The sequence below is a fragment of the Rhineura floridana genome, chromosome 8 (assembly GCF_030035675.1).
Source record: "Rhineura floridana isolate rRhiFlo1 chromosome 8, rRhiFlo1.hap2, whole genome shotgun sequence".
In the NCBI taxonomy this organism is placed as follows: domain Eukaryota; kingdom Metazoa; phylum Chordata; class Lepidosauria; order Squamata; family Rhineuridae; genus Rhineura; species Rhineura floridana.
In genome coordinates, this window is record NC_084487.1 from 15,352,903 (window position 1) to 15,374,881 (window position 21,979).

The 21,979-nt window shown below is 43.4% G+C and overlaps 1 protein-coding gene across 8 annotated transcripts in view; it reads left to right on the plus strand.

Annotated features, from left to right (window-relative positions):
- LOC133363284 (uncharacterized) overlaps window positions 1-21,979 on the plus strand; it is a 78,952-nt gene that overhangs the window by 46,133 nt on the left and 10,840 nt on the right. For 7 of the 8 annotated variants that reach the window (XR_009757649.1, XR_009757648.1, XM_061582691.1 and 4 more), the window contains one exon: window positions 16,333-16,424. The exons of the other annotated variant lie outside the window; for it this stretch is intronic. Coding sequence is in view for 5 of the 7 variants with exons in the window: in XM_061582691.1 (XP_061438675.1) it covers window positions 16,333-16,424 (92 nt within the window). In the remaining 2 variants the exon portion in view is untranslated. The remainder of the gene's footprint in view (window positions 1-16,332; window positions 16,425-21,979) is intronic. 8 annotated transcript variants of the gene reach the window in all.

Below are 21,979 nucleotides of genomic sequence, written 5' to 3' on the forward strand. Positions count from 1 at the left end.
ATTAATGAACAAGTTGAAAAGTACAGGTCCCAATACCGATCCTTGAGGGACTCCACTTTCTACAGCCCTCCATTGGGAGAACTGTCCGTTTATTCCTACTCTCTGCTTTCTGCTTCTTAACCAATTCCTTATCCACAAGAGGACCTCTCCTCTTATTCCATGACTGCTAAGCTTCCTCAGAAGTCTTTGGTGAGATACCTTGTCAAACGCTTTTTGAAAGTCTAAGTACACTATGTCCACTGGATCACCTCTATCTATATGTTTGTTGACACTCTCAAAGAATTCTAATAGGTTACTGAGACAGGACTTTCCCTTGCAGAAGCCATGCTGGCTCTGCTTCAGCAAGGCTTGTTCTTCTATGTGCTTAGTTAATCTAGCTTTAATAATACTTTCTACCAGTTTTCCAGGGACAGAAGTTAAGCTAACTGGCCTGTAATTTCCGGGATCCCCTCTGGATCCCTTTTTGAAGATTGGCGTTACATTTGCCACTTTCCAGTCCTCAGGCATGGAGGAGGACCCGAGGGACAAGTTACATATTTTAGTTAGCAGATCAGCAATTTCACATTTGAGTTCTTTGAGAACTCTCGGGTGGATGCCATCCGGGCCCGGTGATTTGTCAGTTTTTATATTGTCCATTAAGCCTAGAACTTCCTCTCTCGTTACCACTATTTGTCTCAGTTCCTCAGAATCCCTTCCTGCAAATGTTAGTTCAGGCTCAGGGATCTGCCCTATATCTTGCACTGTGAAGACAGATGCAAAGAATTCATTTAGCTTCTCTGCAATCTCCTTATCGTTTTTTAGTACACCTTTGACTCCCTTATCATCCAAGGGTCCAATCGCCTCCCTAGATGGTCTCCTGCTTTGAATGTATTTATAGATTTTTTTGTTGTTGGTTTTTATGTTCTTAGCAATGTGCTCCTCAAATTCTTTTTTAGCAACCCTTATTGTCTTCTTGCATTTCTTTTGCCAGAGTTTGTGTTCTTTTTTATTTTCTTCATTCGGACAAGACTTCCATTTTCTGAAGGAAGACTTTTTGTCTCTAAGAGCTTCCTTGACTTTGCTCGTTAACCATGCTAGCATCTTCTTGGCTCTGGCGGTACCTTTTCTGATCTGTGGTATGCACTCCAGTTGAGCTTCTAATATAGTGTTTTTAAACAACTTCCAAGCATTTTCGAGTGATGTGACCCTCTGGACTTTGTTTTTCAGCTTTCTTTTTACCAATCCCCTCATTTTTGTGAAGTTTCCTCTTTTGAAGTCAAATGTGACCGTGTTGGATTTTCTTGGCAATTGGCCATTTACATGTATGTTTAATTTAATAGCACTGTGGTCACTGCTCCCAATCGGTTCAACAACACTTACATCTCGCACCAGGTCCCGGTCCCCACTGAGGATTAAGTCCAGAGTTGCCATTCCTCTGGTCGGTTCCATGACCAACTGGTCATTTAGAATATCTAGAAACTTTGCTTCTTTGTCATGACTGGAACACATATGCGGCCAGTCTATGTCCGGGTAGTTGAAGTCACCCATTACTACCACATTTCCTAGTTTGGATGCTTCCTCAATTTCATATCTCATCTCAAGGTCTCCCTGAGCATTTTGATCAGGGGGACGATAGATCGTTCCCAGTATTAAGTCCCTCCTGGGGCATGGTATCACCACCCACAACAATTCTGTGGAGGAGTCTGCCTCTTTTGGGGTTTCGAGCTTGCTGGATTCAATGCCTTCTTTCACGTATAGAGCGACTCCGCCACCAATACGTCCTTCCCTGTCCTTCCGATATAGTTTATATCCAGGGATAACCGTATCCCACTGGTTTTCTCCATTCCACCAGGTCTCCGTTATGCTCACTATATCAATGCTCTCCTCTAAGACCAAGCACTCCAGTTCTCCCATCTTGGTTCGGAGGCTCCTAGCATTAGCGTACAGGCACTTGTAAGCAGTGTCTCTCTTCAAGTGTCTTTGGCACTTGTGGTTTGGCCTGTGGTAATTTTGCTCTTCTGAATTTATATCCTGTGCCCCTGCTCTCACAATGCCTACTTCTAGGCCTACCCCTTTTAAAATTTCATCATTTCTTTGGTTTTTATCCCAGGGGGGAGGTTTATTCCGAACCGGACCTTTCTCAGCTCCTGTCGGGTTTCTCCCCTCAGTCAGTTTAAAAGCTGCTCTGCTACCTTTTTAATTTTAAGTGCCAGCAGTCTGGTTCCATTCTGGTTCAAGTGGAGCCCATCCCTTTTGTACAGGCTCGGCTTATCCCAAAATGTTCCCCAGTGCCTAACAAATCTAAACCCTTCCACCCGACACCATCGTCTCATCCACGCATTGAGACTGCAAAGCTGGGCCTGTCTGGCTGGGCCTGCGCGTGGAACCGGTAGCATTTCAGAGAAAGCCACCTTGGAGGTCCTGGCTTTCAGCATCCTACCTAGCAACCTAAATTTTGCTTCCAGGACCTCACGGCTGCATTTCCCCATGTCGTTGGTGCCAACGTGCACCACGACCACTGACTCCTCCCCAGCACTGTCTACCAAACTATCTAAACGACGGGCGATATCCGCAACCTTCGCACCAGGCAGGCAAAACACCTTGTGGTCTACACGCCCATCACACACCCCACTGTCTATGTTCCTAATGATCGAATCACCCACTACAAGGATCCCTCCACCCCCTGGAGATATATCCTCGGCATGAGAGGATAGCTGCTCATCCCCCAAGGAATGGGTCCCTTCTAAGGGATCGTTTCCCTCTTCCTCAGCTGGATGCTCTCCTTCCCCGAGACCATCGTTCTCCATGATAGCAGGAGAGCTATCATCGCTGGAGTGGGACACAGCTATAACATCCCTTGAGGCCTCCTCCACACACCTCTCTGCCTCTCTCAGCTTTTCCAGGTCTGCCACCTTGGCCTCAAGGAAATGAAGTCGTTCCCGGAGACCCAGGAGCTCATTGCACCGAGAGCACACTCACGACTGCTGTCCAACAGGCAGATAGTCGTACATGCTGCAGGCTGTGCAAAACACTGGAAAGCCCCCACACGCCTGCTGGCTTCTTACCTGCATAGTTTTGTTTGAGGTTTATTACATCAATAGGTTATATGCCACTACACTACTGGTGATGATTCCCGGAGCGCCCAGAGTCAGATCATTGGTCCATCTAGTTTGCCTGTTCTGAGTGAGAGCAACTCCCCAGTGTTTCAAAGGGGAATCATTCCCAGCGCTATCTGGAGATGCTGTGGGTTGAACCAGGGGCCTTCTGCATGCAGAGCAGACGCTCCATCACTGAGCTATGCCCTTCCTCATCGGCATAACTGTTTGTTTATGTGGCAGTTGGTCACTGGTGGCTGGTGCCCATTGAGACTGGTGAGATGGAAGGTATGGAGCCCAACCAGAAGGTGGCGTCAGAGCCAATGACAGGCAGAGCCAACAAGTTCTAGTTTTGGCCCCATCCTCCTCCCTGCTCAGTTCTACAAGGGCAACACTAAGACTGAGGAGGAGGAGGAAGCTGACAGACAGTGCCACCCCCTGGACTGGCTGTTGTAGGCAAGCAGGACTGGCAGAGAGCAGACTGAGGTTAATGGGGCAGCACCCCATTTGCCCTAATGGCCCAGCTTCCAATGTTATTGGCCATCATTTTCTCTGCAGAACATGTTTCCATGCTGTACAATGTACTTTAACCTTACTCACCATAGTAACTCCCTACTAGGGATGAGCGAGAATTACGATTCAGTTTGCATGTCAAGCCGAATTGATCAAATTTCTGAAATGCTACAAGAACCTAAAGACGGCCGTCCTTCAGAATTTTGCTATGCAGTTCGCCAACCAATGTTTACAACAATGCATATGTTAAGGGAAAGTCTGCATAAAAAGGGATATATGTGAGAATAACATACAAAAATGCATTGTATGACGAGAAATTGCTTGCAAAAGTGTGAACGTTAGTCAGAACTGCCTACAAATATGTGTTTATTAGGCGAAAGCCACAGAAAAATGCTTTTTGATGATTTTTTTTAAAAAGCAAATTGCTGCAGAAATGTGAAGAACTGAATATAAGACTGGAGAAATGAGAGAGGACCAAAACTGACAGATTTTTCCATCCCTACTCCCTAATAGGGGATATCTGATCTGAGCTGGGAGTAGCAGCTGCTGTTAGTATGCCCCATTGCCCCTGCCTGTTGCTCAAGCACATTCTCCACAGCTGCTTCAATCCCATCTTTGTTTGCAGAGCTTAAACACTTAAGAGACGATGGATGAGTTTTCCTGTTTCATTATTGTGCAATTACGGCTTCCACTGGAAAGCCGTTTATATCACTTCACGCTCCTGTTCTAGGTCCTGTAAGTGTTCTGCAAACGTTGACTTTGATGGTTCACCCAGAGTAACTCTTGTAGCTTTGCTGCCACAACCCAAATTGAGACGAATGCAGATGTAAATAAAACTAGAATTATTTGCAAGGCCAGTGTTGTCTGCTCTGACTGGCAGTGGCAAAGGTCTTTCCCATCACCTTGATCCTTTCCAACTGGGATTGAACCTGGGACTTTCTGCATGCAAGGCGGGTCCCCTGGCACTGAGCTATATGACCCCCACACCCACAGAGTTGAGGACCATGTGGTGTGATGGACTGCAGACTATTATGCAGTCCATGTCCTCCCCTCTCCTTTAAATGGTGAGTTGTCTAGGAGCACAGCAGCAAAACATCACTTTCATCAGATGAGAAAGCACTGGGAGATTCCTGATGTCTCTGTAATATTTGCTTCATTTATAGATATATGATCAGAGAATATAAGAAGAGCCTGCTGGATCAGGCCAAAGGCCTATATAGAAACAGCATCCTGTTCTCACAGATGCCAGCCAGATGCCTGTGGGAAGGCTGCAAGCAGGACCTGAGTGCAATGAGCACTCTCCCTTCCTGTAGTTTCCAGCAACTAGTATTTGGAAGCATACTGCCTCTGACCGTGGAGCATAGCTATCATGACTAGTAGCCACTGATAGCCTTCTCCATGTAATCCTCTTTTAAGGCCATCCAAGTGAGTGACCTTCACTGCCTCCTGTGGGAGCAAATTTCACAGTTTTAACTATTATTTATTTATTTATTATGGGATTTATATCCTGCCCTTCCTCCCAGCAGGACCCCAGGGCGGCAAACAAAAGCACTAAAAAGGTAAAGGTGTCCCCGCACTTATAGTGCAAGTCGTTTCCAACTCTTAGGGTGACGTCTTGCGACGTTTACTAGGCAGACCGTATATATGGGGTGGGATTACCAGTTCCTTCCCCGGCCTTTCTTTACCCCCCAGCATATGCCGGGTACTCATTTGACCGACCACGGATGGATGGAAAGCTGAGTGGACCTCGACTCCTTTTACCGGAGATTCAACTTCCTCCTTCCGTTGGAATCGAACTCCAGCCGTGAGCAGAGCTTTGGGTGCATTACCGCCTCTTACCACTCTGCGCCATGGGGCCCTAAAACAGCACTAAGAACACTTAAAAACATCAGAAAAACAGACTTTAAAATACATTAAAACAAAACATCTTAAAAACATTTTTTAAAAAGCTTTCAAAACATATATATTTTTAAAAAGGTTAAAAACTAAAAAAAAGGTTAAAAACATATTAACAAGCAATTTCAACACAGATGAAGACCGGAATAAGGTTTCAACTTAAAAGGCTTGTTGAAAGAGGGTCTTCAGTAGGCGCCGAAAAGATAACAGAAATGGTGCCTGTCTAATATTTAAGGGGAGGGAGTTCCAAAGGGTAGGTGCCGCCACACTAAAGGTCCATTTCATAGGTTGTGCAGAACGGACCTCCTAATAAGATGGTATCTGCAGGAGCCCTCACCTGCAGAGCGCAGTGATCGACTGGGTACATAAGAGGTAAGACGGTCTTGCAAGTATTCTGGTCCCAAGCTGTATAGGGCTTTGTACACCAAAACTAGAACCTTGAACTTGGCCTGGTAGCAAATGGCCAGCCAGTGCAGTTCTTTCAGCAGTGGAGTGACATGTTGGCGATATTCTGCCCCAGTGAGCAGTCGCATTTTGCACCAGCTGCAGCTTCTGGACCAACCTCACGGGCAGCCCCACACAGAGTACATTACAGTAATCCAGCCTAGAGGTTACCAGTGCATGGGCAGCAGTGGTCAGGCTATACCGGTCCAGAAACAGCTGCAGCTGTCTCACCAGCCGCACAACTATGTGCTGTCGGAAGAAGTCCTGCCTGGTCTAAATCTTCCAACATTCAGCTTCATTGGACATCCACGAGTTCTAGTGTTAGGAGAGAGGGAGAAAAACTGCATAATTTTATACACTTTTATCATGTTGCCTGTAACTTGCCTTTCCTCTGAGCTAAAAATTCCCAAATGCTGTAAGTTTTCCTCATAAGGGAGTCGCTCCATTTCCTGGTGTGGTTGCCCTTCTCTAACCCCTTTCCACCCATTGATAGCCCTATCCTCCATGAAAACAGTAAGACATTGCTTCTAATCATTAGGGATAGGGCAGTGATTTTCAAACAGTATCCCCTCCCCCCCCCAAAATAATAAATATATACATTTATTATTGATAAAACACATATAAGGATGCGTTTTGGAATTGTTCCACTGTGGTTGATAGACAACAAAGTGAGTGGGGTAATGTGCCGTGCTGTGATGTCACATCTAGCATCATGCTTGCCTAGAATGACATTAGGAGGAAGTGGGGACAGAGAGATATGGAGCGGTGGCAGCTCTTATGACGTCTAGCTAAGCCCTCAGATATGCAACTGGACTTCCAATTCAACTAGAGAAGAGATCGTGTTTTTGTTGGTTTTCTTTTGTCATCATCATCATTATTATTCTGGCCACCTTCCATTCTTTCACAGCCCACTGAATCTTTCTATACAATAAATATCCTCCTTATGCAACTCTAATCAAGCGACTGCAGGAAAGGTAGTTCTAAAGAGCAGCAAAAGACCCCAGACAAATCCTAGATGAATCATCTCAAACTGTCTTTTGTGTGGAAGAAAACCTGGCAAAACAATAAGCGTGTTAGAAGCTTTTAAAGGGCAAAACCTCTGCATGTGATTGAGCTCATTATCTATCACCTATCCTAGCCCGGGGATCTTTCAGGACCCCACACACAAAACACACCCTATGCACACCACCACACACACATATAAACCACACATAACCTGTATCTGTCCACACTTTTTTTGATTCAATGGCAGCAAAATCGAGTGTTGCCCCAGGCAGCAATCTGAAAAATGTGTTGAATGTCACACAGCAGACGTGCTTGGCATTTGCATGCTGTACATCTTCCAATGAAAACCACAAAAGTGCGAAGGGGAGGCCTGCGTTGCTAAACTAGAGCTGGTTGAATACAACTCACACCAGTTTTGAATGTGTATTGGACATTTTGGTAAATGTTCCCATTTTTAAGAATTATGTATGACTCAAAAGCTAACTTTCAGCATTCTAAACCTTAAGGGCATTTCAGGATTGTCTCAATTTTCAGGCAGAATTCAATCACGTGCTAGCAAATTCAGGTTACGCAATTATTGTTGACCTGGTGTTGCTTGGGAATTTTAAACAACAACAACAAAGTGTTATTTTGAAATCAGTGGTCAAAATCAGTGCACTTTTGAAAGGTTCAGTCCGCCATCTTGATACAAAATGGTGTCGAATTGTATCCAATTCTAGATGAAAATCTGTTCCTTGCTCTCATGAACCATCATGCAAAAAAAAATTTTTACAACAGCTTAAGAAAGGTTCAGTCCACCATCTTGATTCATAATGTCATTCAAATATATCCAGACACAGACAAAACACTGTTCCTTGAACTCAAGAACCATCAAGCAGAATTTGGTTACAACATCTTAAGAGGTGTCCAACTGCATAGCGGACAGATGGACAGACATATAAACAATTTTCCAAAACATTTAGGTTTGTATTCAACAAACTCCTACTCAGAGTAGACCCACTGAAATTAATGAACCTAAGTTAGTTGTGTCCATAGATATCAATGGGTCTACCCTGACTAGGATTAGTATTCAGTATCCCCCACAGAATATTAGAAGGTCTTGCACAACAAACCCACTTCCTCAAAAGACTGTACTTTTTGCAATAAGAGACGAGGAAATGCACTGGAAAGTGTGTGATAACACTTGCTTTGATGCAGTGCCATCTAACTTCCCCACAAACTAATCAGAATGAATGCTCATCAAATAGCCAACCTTGTCTAATCTCCCTGCAAACAAATCAGGATGAATGCTCATTCAGTAGGCAACGTCGTCTAATCTCCCTGCAAACAAACCAGGATGAATTGTCAATAAACAAGTTGTCTGTGAGCATCCTAAATTGATCAGATGAAGAGGTCGACAGGGTCTGTGTTACCAGCACCGATTTCAGTACAGAGACCTTGTCTCATAGTAATATCATGACATCTGGTGGCGATCATGAGTACTGGCATTATAAAGTGAACACATTTTGTTTTGAAGAAATCCCTTCTTGCATTTTCATCATTACCATTATCATTTTAATATATTTTTTAAGGGAGAGCACTTTCACATGAATAGAGCCACATCAACATCGATGAACATCAGACTTCAGCACAGGAAAAAGTGACTTTGACAGGGAGAAGCATGGGGGGGTAATTTTGATCAGGTTCACATTTTTAAGCTGAATTATCAAATTTGTACTTTATGAAACAATAGGAAAACCAAAACACAGACATTCTTCAAAATTCACTCTTATCCATATTTTGTAATGCAATTTCCAACCAATGTTTACAAAAATGCATATTAGGAGAAAATGTGTATTAAATTGAACATAGTGAAAATAACATACAAAATACATTATATTGGGAAAAATTGCTTGCAAAAATGTGTACATTAGTCAGAATGTACAATTAAAAATCATACAGCTTCTAGCACAGAATGCAGACAAAAATGGGTTTATTACGAGAAATTCACACTAAAATGCTGGGATTTCATGAGGATTTTTTTTAAAAAAATGCAAATTGCTGCAGAAGTCTGGAGAATTAATTTAAAATTGGAAAAATGAGAGAGAGAGCTGAAATCGACAGATTCTTCCATCTGTAGAGAGCAGATGTAACAAAAAAAAATAGTGCCTCAAAGGATCATTCAACCTCCAAACATCTTAGGGCCAAACATTGTTAGCATTTATTCATGCTTATACTTGCTTGGGTTTTTTTAACCCCAAATGCCAGTGCTTAAACTGGCCACTTTTTATTCTCAAGAACAAGCATCTACGGGAACTGAATCCTGGGTAGGTTCCCCATCTAGATGAGAAGCCTGCACAAATTTCCTGCCAACCCTTTTTCTCCACCTGATATTTGTTTCCAAAGATGCTGTTTTCAGAAACCAGCACCTTTTGGGTATCAATACCAGCTGGGTGGCAATTTTGAGTAGGAAACCAGCATGGGCTCCTGATCCAGATTGTGATCATGTTCTGAACTGGGGCCAAGTAGCTCCGGCTTCTTCAAAATGAAAAAATGGCCAGTTTAAACATTTTAATACCCCCACACACAAATAATGTAATGTAGTTTCATCCTCCAGAGATCTTAAAAGGATCTCTGTTGATTACATTTTTATCCTGTCTTTTCTTCTTCATGGTGGCATACATGAGGTTTTCAAGAGGTCTCCCATCCAGGTCACTGACTAAACACGGATCCAGCAAGGATATTGTGTCATGTGCCTCAGAACTATAATCCCAGGGCCTGTTTGGTCACCTGTAAATTCCCATTTGCTCATCTCTATACTGACATACTCCTTGAAGCAGCAGTAGCCAACATGGTGCCCTCCAGTTGTTGCTAGACTGCATCATCCCTGCCCACTAACCGTGCTGGCTGGGGCTGATGGGAGCTGGAGTCTAACAATGTTTAGAGGGTACCGCATTGGCTACCCCAGGTTTGAAGGGTAAAAAGGCTCTTCTCCTACATCTTGATGGCCAGATAGCATACATTACCTATGACCAAGGTGCTCTGCCCCAAAGCCCAATCACATAGAGCAGGTGTTCCCCACGCTTGGTCCACAGGCCACCGGTAGTCTGCGAGCTTCATTCAAGTGGTCTACAGCGTGTCTGTAAAAATACAATTAAAAATCATACAGCTTCTAGCACAACACATTACAATTGTTACAACCAGCAGAAAAAAATCATTAAGCGATCTGCCAAGACCCTTAGCAATGTTCCTTTGGTCAATGGGGACAAAAGGTTTGGGAACTACTGACATAGAGGTCTTGCTCATGCTATTCTTCCCCATGAAATGGGGAGTAGGCTAGGGTGTCCACTTATGCATCACCAAAAAGAGGACCTATATTTGCATAAAAGTTGCACATGCTTTTATGGCATCTGGTTCCACTGTGCTCCAAGATCAGAGCTGAGGCCTGCTCATTGGGAAAGTTGGTTCAGCTGCTGGAACTCAAAGGACCAGAAAGTTCCAGTCTACAAGCCTTCTGACTGGCTATTAATTTTCATCCTAGTTACTATGCTTTTTAGTATAAAGCTAGCCTCATCATTGGTTTTGGTGCCTCGTATCTTTGCTTGATACGCATGCATCATCTCTGCATGTTGAGTATTTTGTTCCTGTGCAGTCAAGTACTTTTTTGGTATGTATCTAGAAGAGCTAGGACAAGTTAGCTTTCTTGTTTTACTCTGGTATGTAATTCCCAACTTTATATCACTATTATATTTCTGAACAGTTTCTGGTTTCTCCTTTTGCACTGCTATTTTTATTTATTTTAAATAAATCCACCTGGTGTGTTTCTCTGGGTAAAGCTTTGGTACTAATTCCAGTTCCTAACCTTCTTGGTTACTGCTACTGAGTCATTATGTGACTATGAGACTCCAAAAGCAGAAAGCCTGGTTTTTAACTCCTGCTTTTTGGACTCTTAAGGACATCGGGTGAAGATTGGGAGTCTCCTGACCCAGCCTGGTTGGACATAAGGAGTGGTGGGAAAATAGTATGTTGGCAATACCAAGAACTAGTTCCTGGGATTTGGGGACTGGTCCTTAACATTGATGGACTACAACTTCCATCAGCCCCAGCCAGTATGGCTAATGGCCAGGAGTGATGGGAGCTGTAGTTCAGCAACTTCTGGAGGACCATGCTTGATATAGAATATGATCCTTGGGAAGTGCTGTGGCTCAGTGGTAGCACACAGGGTCTCCCCTCACTTGGAAGAGCTGTACATGCATACATCATAGAATCATAGAATAGTAGAGTTGAACAGGGCTGTAAGGCCATCAAACCCAACTCCCTGCTCAACACAGGAATCCAAGTTAAAGAATACCCAATAAGTGGCTGTCCAGCTGCCTCTTGAATGCCTCCAGTATCGGAGAGCCCACCACCTCCCTAGGTATACACATAGATCTCCTCCTGTATGTTGAATGCACAGACATCAGAGGAGAGTGGCTGCCAGTGCAATGGGGACAGGATCATGGCTAGCCTGTGTGACCACGAAATCCCCTCCGTGCATTCATTCTATGCGTGGAGGGAATTATGTGCAAACCCCAGCAGAGCACCTGCCACATGCAGTTCAAATGTTCACCACACAGGGGTGCTGCAGACAGTTCAAGCTGTTCCTAACAACCTGGAATAAGGCAGCTAGATTCTTATATATTCCCTGTTGAGCTCTCTTCTTTTATGATCTATTCTTGTAGCAATCTTGGCACTGTGAGTGGGCTGCCTCAGAGGAATTGCTCCCTTGAGATTAATGGCGCTTTGGATTGGCCCAGCTGGGATTTCAAGTTCATGGAAATGTAATCACAGTGTGAAGCCATTCCCGCAAATTGATAAGGCGCTGGGTCAAAAGGCCTGCTTGCCTGTTGGCTGAATAAGCTCATGCGCTCCATCGTCAGACTCGTTTGGAAGACGTTGTGGGCACAATGCCCGCTGTTGAATCCCTGCTGGCAAGCATCTCTTCATAACGTCAATGCAGACTTTCTGTAAGAAGTTTGTTTCTTCTACATTTGAACGGCAGCGAAAGGTGTTAGAAATGAAACACACACATGCACAATTTGTATCAGGTGAAAACTTTTTTTTTCTTTTTTCTTCTGTCCTTGAACACATTTGCAACACAGCTGATGGTGGGAATTTTCTGGATTTCACCAATACAAAATGAACTGCATTTTGTGTTCTCATTAATTGACTAATGGCATGTAACCAGAGAGTAAAGTGCTCTTTCAAAACCTCTTCCCGGAGTTGCAGATTTGGGAACTCGTGCTTGACGTATCAGCATGTCAGATGATGCCTGTGGAAGCAGGCTTTAGTTATTGTGCATAATTTTTTATATCTATCTATCTATCTATCTATCTATCTATCTATCTATCTATCTATCTATCTATCTATCTATCTATCTATCTATCTATCTATCTATCTATCTATCTATCTATCTATCTATCTATCTATCTATCTATCTATCTATCTATCTGCATATATTTGCATTAAGTAAGGTGAAGTCTGATCTTCCTGAGCCTGCAAGGGAAAAGCTTTCATTTCCCCCTACTTGTCTCAAAACTGGAGTGTTTTGCCAATAGAGATGGATGCTACATACTCAGGGGATTCCTTACGTTTGTTGAAATTCAGTATACTTGGAAATGAAAAGAAAATCAATAGTTTTTAACCAAAACAGCCTGCCAAGAACCTGTGAGTGTCCAGGGTATATGGAATCTGGAGGTTTCAGTTCAGGAAAACAAAGAAGGAAGAAGCAGGATGTGGGAGGGAAGAGAAAAGGGGATTTGCTTGCTCAACCCCTTAAGACAGAAGGTAGGAAATGTTTTTAGCCTGAGGGCTGTATTTTCTTTCAGAGGAAACTTCTGGGCAGGGCTGGCGCCAGGAATGACTGAGCCCTTGGGCACCAGCCTGCCCTGGGCCAGCACCGCTGTAGCTAAAAAAACCCTGACACAGGTGACACATGGCTAATAAGCCTGCCCGTGTACCCCACCTGCCTCTCATGTTGTGTGAATGATGTAAGCACATAGTGTGCATGCCTGCCATCAACCAAGATAGCAGCGGGGGCTTAGGGAAGCCCTTGGTGTTGGTAGGCATGTGTGCACAGTACACACAGCATTCACACTGATGGGAGAAGTAGGTGGGGTGGGTGGGCTTATTCAACCTGTGCTGTCTGTATGTGGGGTACATGGGAGCTCCCTCTCTATGATCTGCAGCAGGGTCGGGTTGCAGGATCCAACACTACCACAGATCATGGAACGGGAGTACCACCCTAAGGAGAGGCCTTTCAGGAGCCCCTCTGGGCTACAGGGGCCCTTGGTGAGGGCCCAACCTGGCCACCCTCTGGTGCTGGCCCTGCTCCTCGTGGGCTCCTTGCCAGGGGTGTGTGTGGGAGGCACAGTATTTTTTTCTTATTCTGCAACTGTAGCCACAGGGCCCTTCAGCCAGAGCCTAGCATGGCTGCCTGCTAGTGCTGGGCCTGAGTTCATGCATTTATTAAAAATATGAACTTAATAAAAGTTTCCTAGAGCTTATCCCACAATGTTTTACTCACAGTAGACCCATTGACATTAATAGACTGCCATTAACCATGGGTTATTAATTTCAGTGGGTTTACTCCTAGTAGGACTAGGATTGAATACAACCCCTACAAACTAGGAGTTGTAGTCAACTAAGTCCTACTCAGAGTAGACAGACTGAAATTCATAAACCTAAGTTAGCCATGTTTATCAACTTCAATGGGTCTACTCTGAGTAGAATCACAGAATTGTAGAGTTGGAAGGGGCTTGTAAGGCCATTGGGTCCAATCCTCTGCTCAATGCAGGAATCCAACTTAGAGCATACCCAACAGGTGGCTGTCCAGCTGCCTCTTGAAGGCCTCCAGTGTTGAACAGCCCACCACCTCCCTAGGTTATGGGTTCCATTGTCGTACCGCTCTACAGTTAGGAAGTTAGGTAAGACTAGCACAGAATACCACCCAATATAAAAGCAAAATACTATATTTCACAAATAAAGCTGAGCATTGTGCAAAATAAAAAATTAAGAATTATAGTTTACCCCAGAAACTACTTGAGGGAGGACATTCCAGAGGGTGGGTGCTATCACCACAGAGGTGGTTGTGGAGTGACCAGGAAGATCTCTTCAGCAGATTTCAAAAATCAGTTTGGTCTGTACTGGGAGAGGTGGTTTGATAGCTGTCCTAGTCTCAGGTTGTTTAGTTCTGGTCCTATACCTAAAGCACCACCTTTCCCCATATGAACCTGCCCTGACCTTGAAACTATAATTTGAGGCTCTTCTCTGCTTGTCACCTCCAAAGGAGGTTGGGGGGGCAACAAGAGAGTGGGTCTTCTTTGCAGTAGTCTCCCTTGTTAATGGAATGCTTTCCCTAGGAAGGCCCACCTGGCACCAACCTTGTCATCATTTTGGTGCCAGGCATTCCCCACCCCAAAGGCATTTGGGCAGCATCAATGATTATATTATTACACTTTAAAATCTGTTTTAATATATTTATGTGGGTTTATTGTTGTATTTTTTTCTTTTTTGGAAATCGCTTGGGACTTCTTTAGTAGGAAGCGATGCATAAATCCAGTAAATCTAAACCTGTGGCTTTAAATGTCAACAGCAAAACCTTGAACTTGGCTTGGTAGTTAATAGGCGGCCGGTGCAGATCTTTCAATGCAAGAGATGGAAGGATCTGTCCATTTCAGTTCTCTCTGTTTCTCATTTTCCCACTCTTAAATTCGGTTCTCCACATTTCTGCAGCAATTTACAAATTTGTCTTTAAAAAAAATCCTCTTGAAAATTCTTCAGCATGTTAGTGCAAATATCTCCCAATTAAACACATTTTTGTTTGCAGTTTTGACCTATATACACCCAGAGCTTGGAAAAGTTACTTTTTTGAACTACAACTCCCATCAGCCCAATCCAGTGGCCATGCTGGCTGGGTCTGATGGGAGTTGTAGTTCAAAAAAGTAACTTTTCCAAGCTCTGTATACACCTTTGTGCAAGCAATTTATCCTAATGCAATGCATTTGTGTATGCTATTTTCACGTATATGTACATTTTTGCACACTTCTACCTAATATATGCATTTTTGTAAACACAGCTGGGTTGAAAAACTGCACCGCAAAATTCAGATAAGTGCAAATTTTGAAGGATGGTTGAGTTTAGGTTGTCACATTGTTTCAGAAAGTGTGAATTTGATAGATTCGGCTTTAAATGCAACCTGAATTGAATTTCGCTTCTGTGCCTGTTCTACACTGGTGTAACACGTGTAAAGCTGGGTGTCTCACCAAGCAGCCTAGCATAGAATCATAGAATCATAGAATACAGTAGGGACCCACTCATACGGTGGGTTAGGTTCCAGACCCCCGCTGAAAAGTGAAAATTGCTGAAAAGTGGAACACCAACAATAAAATGGCACCCAATGCCCGAAAAATGCAGAAAAACCAGAACAAGCGGCATATGAGTGGGGCCCTACTGTAATTGAAAACCGTCGTATTAGCAGAATGCCAAGAAGCGGAATGCCGAAAAGTGGGGCTCTACTGTAGTAGAGTTGGAAGGGGCCTATAAGGCCATCAAGTCCAACCCCCTGCTCAATGCAGGAATCCAAATCAAAGCAGCTGCATTTTGCAATAGTTGCAGCTTCCAAATCAGGCATAAAGGGTAGCCCCACATACAGGTTACCAATGTGTGGAAGTTACCACTATGGCAAGGCTATCCCTGTCCAGGAATGGTTTAGCACAAGTGACAATGAAAAGGCCCATTTAAAAAACGCCCTGAGCTATAAAAGGCCAATAGTCAAAGTCCTTTGGCCCAGGCAATAACTCTGCTATATTTAATCAGCTTTCCTAGCACTGCCGCATTCTCATATTCCCATTAGGTTCATTATAATGGAAATATTGTTTGTGTTGTGATATCACTACTTATGGGAACACATCTATAAACAGTCGCCTTGATTTGTTGCTTTACATCTGGTGGTTTAGAATTTTCTCCCAGCTGATGGCCTACAGAGATATAGGGTTTTTTTTAAAAGCTCAAAGCAGAACACTTTATAGAAACAAGGTTTCCCACTGCCCATCTGTGTGATCAGTCCTCAAATGCATTAAATCGGTAGCAATGAGCACATGAACCCAACTGGCGTAAAGCAAATGGCAAAAGTACCAGAGATAAGGTTGCCAAATCACTAGGGGTGAATGAATCTGTCAGTTCTGGTTTCCCACAGTTTCTTGTTTTTCCAACCGTATACCCAATTCCCCACCTTTCCACATCAGTTTGCAGTTTATCTATTTTTTTGAGAAAAGTCCTTATGAAGATTCATCAGCATTTTAGTGTGAATTTATTTTCACCAATATATGCATCTTTATGCACACTTTACCCTAGTTGATGCGTTTTTGTATATGTTATTTAGCTGGAGAATGGCACTGCAAAATTCAGAGAAGTCCACATTTCTAAAGATGGCTGTGTTTCCGTCCCCATATTGGTTTGGAAACGGGAAATGAGGTAGGTGTGCCTTTAAATGCAGACTGAATGAAACTTCTTTTCCATCCCTAAAAATCCCAACCGAATGTATCTTCTGCCCTGCTTCTACATAGGTCTGTTCACCTCCCCTTGCCTTCTGTAGGGCTGGTGCCAGATTTGAGGGGCCCCATGGCAAAATGCCGCCTGATGCATCTTCTCCTGTGTCAGCCCCCCCCCGGATGCATTGATTTTGGAATTTGCTTCCAAGTAAGGCCCAGTTCATCCCTGCTCTCTTACAATAGTTGCCTTTTGGCACAGAGAGATGCTGCTTTCAAAGAGCAGGAATTCAGCTGCTTTGCCTGGGGAATTTCTGGCTGTTGTGCATTTGTTAGAGGCGCATGATCCCTGGCAAAACAAGGTGGCTAAGCCATAGGGATACCATTACTGGAGTGCAATGTTCTTCCTTTTCTGAAGGCAGCTCCTGGGTTGTGGTGACGGGACAATGTGTTTCTAATGTTTCCCCGCCTCACCCCAAAAACCCTCAGGAAAAGATGGGGGCAGAAAGCACTTAGTTTGCATGTTATTTAATGCAAACCTACCAAACTGACACATGAAGAAATAATACCCAAGCCAAAACACACCTCTTCTTTAAACGTCACACTTCTCTTAATTTTTCTCTTAATTTGGCACATCTCCAAACCAAGAATAAGTTTATAATGCATATAATACTGAATATCATGTGCAAAAATAATGCTATCATTGGGAAATTGTTAGCAAAAATGCATATACTATTGAAAATCATGCACAAAAATCCATTGTGCTGGAAAAATTGCTAGCAAAAGTGCATATACTAGTGAAAACTGTGTACAAAAATCCATTCTATCAGGGAAAAATTGCTAGCAAAAGTGCTTATGTGGGTGAACCTGTGTACAAAAATAGGTACATTAGGAGAAGGCATACGAAAATGTAAATGGATTTTCATGTGGACTTTTTTTTAATGGCAAACCTATGTGAAAATGGGGCGAACTGAACTTAAGACTGGGAAAATTAGAAACTTGAGATATACTGAAAGTGACAGGTTCATCTATCCATATCCTTGGGAGGCAGATCCTAAAGGAGGACCTGGAAGGGGAAGGGACCCAGGTTGAGGGGGAAGAGGAATGGCCAGATTTTGAAAAAGCAAGCCTTAAGTATTTAACCTGTTCCTTACTCTGTCTATGGTCATAGTCATTCCCCTGCCTGCCAGATCTGTTGGGCATTTTGCTAGCAACTGCTGCTACTATTACTACTTATTGCTATTGCTGTTGTTGATGATAATAATAATAATCAGGGCCGGTTCTAAAGGGCGGCCAGGTGGAGCACTGGCCCGAGGGCCCCTGGAGCTACAGGGTAACATGGGACCCCTCAGCAGTCCCTCCACTCCCACGATCGGTGGTGATCTGCGCCCCCCCACACCCCCTGCTTACCTGTCTCCTGCCTTTTAGTATTGCCCTTAATGAAGATGGCGGCCACGGTTTCCCTAAAGTACTGAAGCCCCTGCCGCCATCTTAGTTGATGGCAGAGATGCGCACGTGTAGCACGCACGCATGCCATCAACACAGGTGGCGGCGGAGTCTTCATCCCCTTAGGGAAACTGCGGCTGCCATCTTGGTTAAGCCAATAGTAAAAGACAGGAGACAGGTAGGTGGAGGTGGGGGGGTGGGGGGCCATGCGCACACGTGAAAGCAAACACACACACACACTGGGGCCCAAGTCAAGCTGATGCCCAAGGGCCCTGGCATGCCTGGAGCCGGCCCTGTTAATAATACATAATTTTATTATTGTTGTTTTTCAATATCATCTACTTCCTTTCCATATTCTACCATTTCTCCATGCCTTACATACACAGCCTTTTTGGGAACCGCATAATGTTATGACAGATGTCCCAGAGCCCTGGGTAGCATGTTGACGTGTCTTGGATTCCCAGAGGTTCTTGAAAACTTAATCAAGAATCTGCTTTGTGCTAGCTTTGTCCATCCTGGGAAAGAAGGACCCTGAGAAACCAGAGGAACCCAAGTAAAAAGGAAATGGGATTTGTTCCCAAGGGGAAGAGAATAATAATACAAATAAAAATTGCAGTTCTTCTTAGGCTCTGCTCTGTGATAATGAGGTCTGAGGTCACGGTGGAGGTTGAAGCTGTCTCCAAAGGGACTGAAGGATGCTGTTTAGATTACCGTGGTTGGTCTGATGGAGATACCAGTTCCATAGGCTGTTTCCGCCTATGTTTACAAACAGAGTGTGTTCTACTCTACAGTGAACACTCTACTGTTTGAAGGAATCGTCTGGTTAAAGGGCTGTCTGTTCTAAGTCCAGTGCAAAGAAAAAGAACCCTAAGAAGGAAGATCAGGGGCCTTGAAGTTGCCCCTTGCTACTAAACAAGGACAAATCTATCAATTTTGGTTCCTAATTTTTCCATTTTTAAGTTCAGTTTGCCACATTTCCTCATTTGTATTTTTTTTAAACCAAAAGTTCTCTTAAAAGTTTATGAGTAGTTTAGAGTGCATTTCCCCAAATACACACATTTTTGAATGCAACTTTGCCTTATGATACTTTTAAAATAGTATTATATGCATTTGTATCCACAAATTTGCCTAACATGCATTTTTGTACACATACTTTGGAGAACTGCACCACAAGATTTGGAGAAGTGCAAATTTCAAAGGATTGGTATGTTACAGTTTGTGTATTGTTTTGGGGAAATGCAAATTAGCACCAAATTTCTCACCCAGCCCTGGTTACACCTGCAGAAAAGACTGAGCAGATACACAGGTCACCTAGTCACAATCTTCCCCATGAGAGTGAGATGTAGTGTATTTCTATTTAAATCAAAGCAAATATTTCTGAAGTATTTCTAAATTGGCATTTGCAAGTTTTGTGTAAATCTGTGCACTTTTTGTCCTCTTTGTTGGAGATTCATTAAGTGGCCGCCCTGTTGGAATGAATAATGTGTGTGCATTGGAAGGGCAGGGGTCAAAATTCTTAGATAAATATTTAAAACCAATACTGCATGAAGTACAAGAGCAGGTTCTTGCCCAAGGATGTTACCATCTAAAATCTGACCTATGGGAGTCAAAAGAAAAAGCAGAGTGAAGTAGAAACGGGTAAATACGAGAGGAATATGTGATTATTTCAGTATCATATACTTGGACTTAGGCCATAGCTCAATGGTAGAGTGTCACCTTTGCATGCAGAAGGTCCCAGGGCACTAGGGATATGCAGCCTGCCAAAGGAGTGCTTGCTTGCTTCCATTATGCTCTGCTCTTTTATTTGTGAAGGAAGAAATATTAGAGACACTGGAAATCTCCAAACCAGAATGGATAACATGTGCACCCCATGAACCTATGAGTCTGGGGAAGGGGGGAAGACCTCATTGGCACCACTTTTTTCCCTAGGGCTCCTAGCCCCACTGGAAGGGACGGATTGCCATTCTGATTTTGTTGGGGGACTGAAAAGATAAGTCTTCCCTTTCTGCATGCTGTCTTCACACTGAGAATCAGGATCCCTTGTCCTGTAACCGCCTGTTCCTGTATGATCGTGCCCACACACTGAGATCTCTTGGCGTGCACCCCCTAGGTCTGTGAGGTTGGTGGCCAGTGGAGACTGGTTGAATGGGCCACCAACTTCAGGAAGCCCATATCTGACTGCTTTCTTACTTCAGTTGAGTCCAGGAGGGTGGCACTGGCTGTCAGCTTCCTACTCCTTAGTCTCAGTGTTGCCCCTTGTAGAAATTCACTAACAGGAAAAAAAAATAGGTATGGTTTAAGAACATACCTATAGCCCACAGTTATTTCTATCAAGCTTTAAAACGCAGGGAAATTTGGCATCTAGAGTGAATGTACCAGGGGAGCAGGAGATCTGACCTCCTCTCTCAGATATTGTACTGCCCTACAAATTTATAAAAATACAAACACAATTTGGTTTGGTCTTTCACAGTCCAATTCACTTCCTATGTAACTTGGAAGAATTTGGTTACATGGAGAAGGGGAAGCGGAAATGGAGGTTTTATCATTTGCATGCTTATTGAGTTCAGTGAGATTTACTCCTGGACAATCATGCTTAGGATAGGTGGATCTGACCTGGGGGAGGAGCAGTGAGGGAGAGGAAGGGGAAGGGAAGGTGAGGAAGGATAGGGGTAGGAAGGTATGGGGTAGGAGAAAGAAGAGAGGGGGAGGAGGGGGAGGGGAAAGAATTGGGTAGGTGTACACTGGGCAGAGGGAAAGCCCCTTTCCTTTCCAAAAAGGAAAACATTGTTAAGTATCATTATTTGGGGGAGTTTCCCCTACTTTTTATTCTACAGCACACACTTGTAGTCTCCCACCCAAACTTAAACCAAAGTTGTCCCAGGCCACACCCATACCAGACATTTATTCCACTTTAAACAGTCATGGCTTCCCCCAAAGAATCCTGGGATTGTCGTTTGTGAAAGGTGCTGGGAGTTATTAGGAAACTCCTATTTTCTAATAACTCTTCCCAGAATTATCCTAAGAGTTCTCAGCACCCTTCACAAACTATACTTCCCAGGATTTTTTGCGGGAAGCCATGACTGTTTAAAGTGGAAAGAATGTCTGGCATGGGTGATTAGCCAAGCCAAACAGCTGTGAGCCAGGCTTTTAGAACACTGACAGCTGGTTCTTAATGAGCGTGCCTGTGTTATCACAGATTCCAATGCTAAATTTTTTAAATTAATTAAAAATGAGCCAGGAATTGTTTTTAAAAAACTTTTACACTGCAGAAAATGAAGGTCAGAGTAGGGGGCAAGGTCAGTAATAGGATTACAGATACTCTGTGAACATGGCTGATTATTTATTTATTTATTTATTATTTGATTTATATCCCACCCTCCCAGCAGCAGCCCAGGGCCGCAAACAAAAGCACTAAAAACACTTTAAAACATCATAAAAGCAGGCCTTAAAATACATTAAAACAAAACAACTTTTAAAACTTATTTTAAAGTTTTAAAAACATCTTTAAAAAAGGGTTAAATGTTGTTTTTAAAAAGTTTTTTTTTTAAAAAAAACAACAACATTAAAAAGCAATTTCAACACAGTCACAGACTGGGATAGGTCGCAACTTAAAAGTTTTAACAAATTATGAGACCACTGACAGAAGAAAGTCCAACAGGGGTCTGGACTAATTTACTCTTGTTTTAAACTTTGAACTCTGGATTCTCTTTGAGTGTTTTGTGTATTGCCATGAAAGCGGGTTGTTAAGTAAGCATTTCTGAGTTCAGGACTTTAAGCTTTGTAAGATTTTGTTTTGAAATGAGCTTATGGGAAGCGGCAGAATGGCATGGGGGTATTTTCAATTTAACATGGTGGAATTTGAAAAATCCATGCTGGCTATAGTATACAGCCACTCTTGCGGCTTTATAATCAGGAGGGAGGAGGAGGAGGACAAAACCAGGATTACTTGCTCTGCCTGGCTGTGGCTTCAACCCTACCAGTCCCAATGGGAACCAGCTACCACTGTGGGTCACATTGAGAGAAAGGGCCTTTTTTATGATGGCTCCATGACTTTGGAACTCCCAATAGACTTGTAGCAGATTGCTACGCTCTAGG